Source organism: Balaenoptera ricei, chromosome 15, assembly GCF_028023285.1.
Source record: "Balaenoptera ricei isolate mBalRic1 chromosome 15, mBalRic1.hap2, whole genome shotgun sequence".
In the NCBI taxonomy this organism is placed as follows: domain Eukaryota; kingdom Metazoa; phylum Chordata; class Mammalia; order Artiodactyla; family Balaenopteridae; genus Balaenoptera; species Balaenoptera ricei.
Window position 1 is genome coordinate 82,430,802 of NC_082653.1, and position 2,081 is coordinate 82,432,882.

Consider the following 2,081-nt stretch of genomic DNA (forward strand, 5'->3'; position numbering starts at 1 on the left):
TTGTGTCACGTGCAATAAACGGAAGCCGGAAGCCCTCTAGGTTGCCCCTCAGGGGTGTGTGTGTGTGTGTGTGTGTGTGTGTGTGTGTGTCTGCGAACGAGAGCGCTGCGTGCCGGGGACGGGGTAGCCTCCACGTCCGGGCGCCCCAGTTCCCTCTGGCCGTTTTCACCCTTTCGTGCGGCCCCGCCGTCCGCGCCGCTAGGGGGCGCTCGCGGGATCCCGGCGGGACCGTGCGCCACGTGGCCCGGAAACGCGCTGGACGCCTGCGCCGCGAAGCCCTGCGAGGTGGGCCGCAAGCTGGGCGCGCAGGGCAGCGCGGGCCACTGAGGGAGGCTGCGCCCGAGTGGGAGCCAGGAGGGGCCCGGCGGGCGGCGCGGGGCCCTGACCTGCCCTCTTCCTGGACGCGGCATGTTGCCCTGGACCCCCCGGCGTTGGGGCGCGGGCGAGGAGCAGGCGCCCGAGAAACAAGGCCCCTCGGCGGGCAGCGACCCCGGCCAGGCCTGGGACTCTGGAGAGGAAGCCCTGCGGGAGCCAAGAACAACCCCACAGGACAGGTGGGCTCTGCCGGCGGCACTTGGGCGAAACCCGACGGGGGCCCACAGTGTGAGAAGATCTCATTTGTCCCTAGCGAAGAAAGGGTATGATCAGTCTCCCCGCACCGGGCACCCTTGGCCCTGCCTTGGAAGTATTCAGACTTGGAGCGGGGAGGTGATTGCGGGAGGCTGTGACCGAAGCATCTCAGTACCGCCCTCTCCCAGTCCTCAGCCCTGGTCCCGAAGGCCTTCCTGGGCCCGGAAAGAGCAGCTGCTGCCTCGGCCGCCCCCAGGCCTGGCTGCCGAGCGGTCCCCGGGAACCCCAGGTAGGTACAGGGTCTTGCCGTCTTTACCCCCAAGACCCTTTTACCGACTCCTGAGCCGATTTTAATCTCTTCAAGTCCAACCCCGCCCCCCAGTTCCCCTCTCCCCCGAGATGACCTGGGAGGTGGCCCCGTCAAGGATGACCCTGCTGGCGCCACGGAACCCCAACTGTGAGGCTAAACCGGGACCTCGGCTGGTGTGGGTGAGTTGGAGGTACCTGTGGCACCAGCCTCGGGTGGGGCAGGGATGCCTTGGGAGGCGGCTGAAGCTCCAGGAGTCTTTCCTGTCCCTCCACAGGGGCTCAGCTGTGAGTCAGGCACCTCGTTCTCAGGCCGGACCTTGCGCCATCCCTCATTCTGCCCTCTGTACGAGGCAGCCTCAGGCAGAGGCCTCAGGCCCAGCCTAGCAGGACATCAGAGTGGAGAGCAGGCGCCCAGGGATGCAGGTACGGCCTTTGGTCCCCTCAGGCTCCGCAGAGAACCAGTGCGGCGCTTGCCACCCTAGCAGCTTCTCCTCCCCAGGGTTCCCGGTGATGTGCTCTGAAGATGTCTTTCTTTCTGACCCTCTGCTGCCCCGTGGGCAGCGTGCTCCCCTGTACGTGTCTCAGGCCCGTCAGCAGGTGAGCACTCTTCCTGCCCTGGCCTCACCCCAGCCTTCACGCAGGGCTTGGGAGGAGCCACTTGCCTCTCCTCTCTCCTCAGGTGATGGGCTCTCTGAAGCTGCTGCTCCCACCCCCAGTCATGTCCCCCAGGGTCCTCCCCACTCCATCCTCTGGCTGCTCCACCGCCTGGCTCAGTGGGCCTGAGCTGATCGCCCTCGCTGGCCTCCTGCAGATGAGCCAGGGGGAGCCAAGACCCAGCTCCCCGGGGGCTCCCATGCCCCCTGCTGGCCCCCCAGACCCTGCCTCTGACCACCCAGGTGCCAGTGGTGGCCAGAGCTGTTCTCACTGCACGGACCCATCTCTCCCACGGGCCCCAGACAGCCAAGGTCCATAGCCCCTCTTGGGGAGAGTGGGCCCCCTACTTCCCCAGGCAGGTTCTGTTGACAATAAAACAGTATTGGTTTGCGAACAGGCTCCTTGTGGCAGATAGCAGAGTGGGGCGTGGAGGCAGGGATGGGGTCTCTTCTTCCACCACGGCTTTGGCTGCTCTCCCCTCAGATTCTTGTTACTCATTCCCTCTACAGTCGGGCAGGGGAATCCATGGACCTAAGACTTTTCCAGGC

The 2,081-nt window shown here is 65.9% G+C and overlaps 1 protein-coding gene across 4 annotated transcripts; it reads left to right on the forward strand.

The window, feature by feature from the left end:
* The first annotated feature begins 403 nt into the window (after window positions 1–403).
* On the forward strand, window positions 404–1,927 carry SAP25 (Sin3A associated protein 25). 4 transcript variants are annotated; one of them, XM_059897009.1, is made up of 6 exons: window positions 404–638; window positions 759–859; window positions 935–1,059; window positions 1,155–1,302; window positions 1,379–1,476; window positions 1,559–1,927. In XM_059897009.1, exons 1-6 carry the CDS (start codon window positions 409–411, stop codon window positions 1,850–1,852), a joined length of 996 nt encoding a protein of 331 aa, XP_059752992.1. In that variant the 5' UTR covers window positions 404–408; the 3' UTR covers window positions 1,853–1,927. The 4 variants fall into 4 exon arrangements, with proteins under 4 accessions (XP_059752992.1, XP_059752993.1, XP_059752994.1 ...); XM_059897010.1 differs by having other exon boundaries at window positions 953–1,059; XM_059897011.1 differs by having other exon boundaries at window positions 404–554.
* The last annotated feature ends 154 nt before the right edge of the window (window positions 1,928–2,081 follow it).

What these genes read in the sequence shown, in the direction of transcription:
- SAP25 (XM_059897009.1), top strand. Translation starts at nt 409, where the DNA reads ATGTTGCCCTGGACCCCCCGGCGTTGGGGCGCGGGCGAGGAGCAGGCG. An exon ending in GCGGTCCCCGGGAACCCCAG is followed by an intron (nt 860 to 934) that starts GTAGGTACAGGG and finishes AATCTCTTCAAG; the next exon opens with TCCAACCCCGCCCCCCAGTT. An exon ending in GCAGGCGCCCAGGGATGCAG is followed by an intron (nt 1,303 to 1,378) that starts GTACGGCCTTTG and finishes TCTCCTCCCCAG; the next exon opens with GGTTCCCGGTGATGTGCTCT.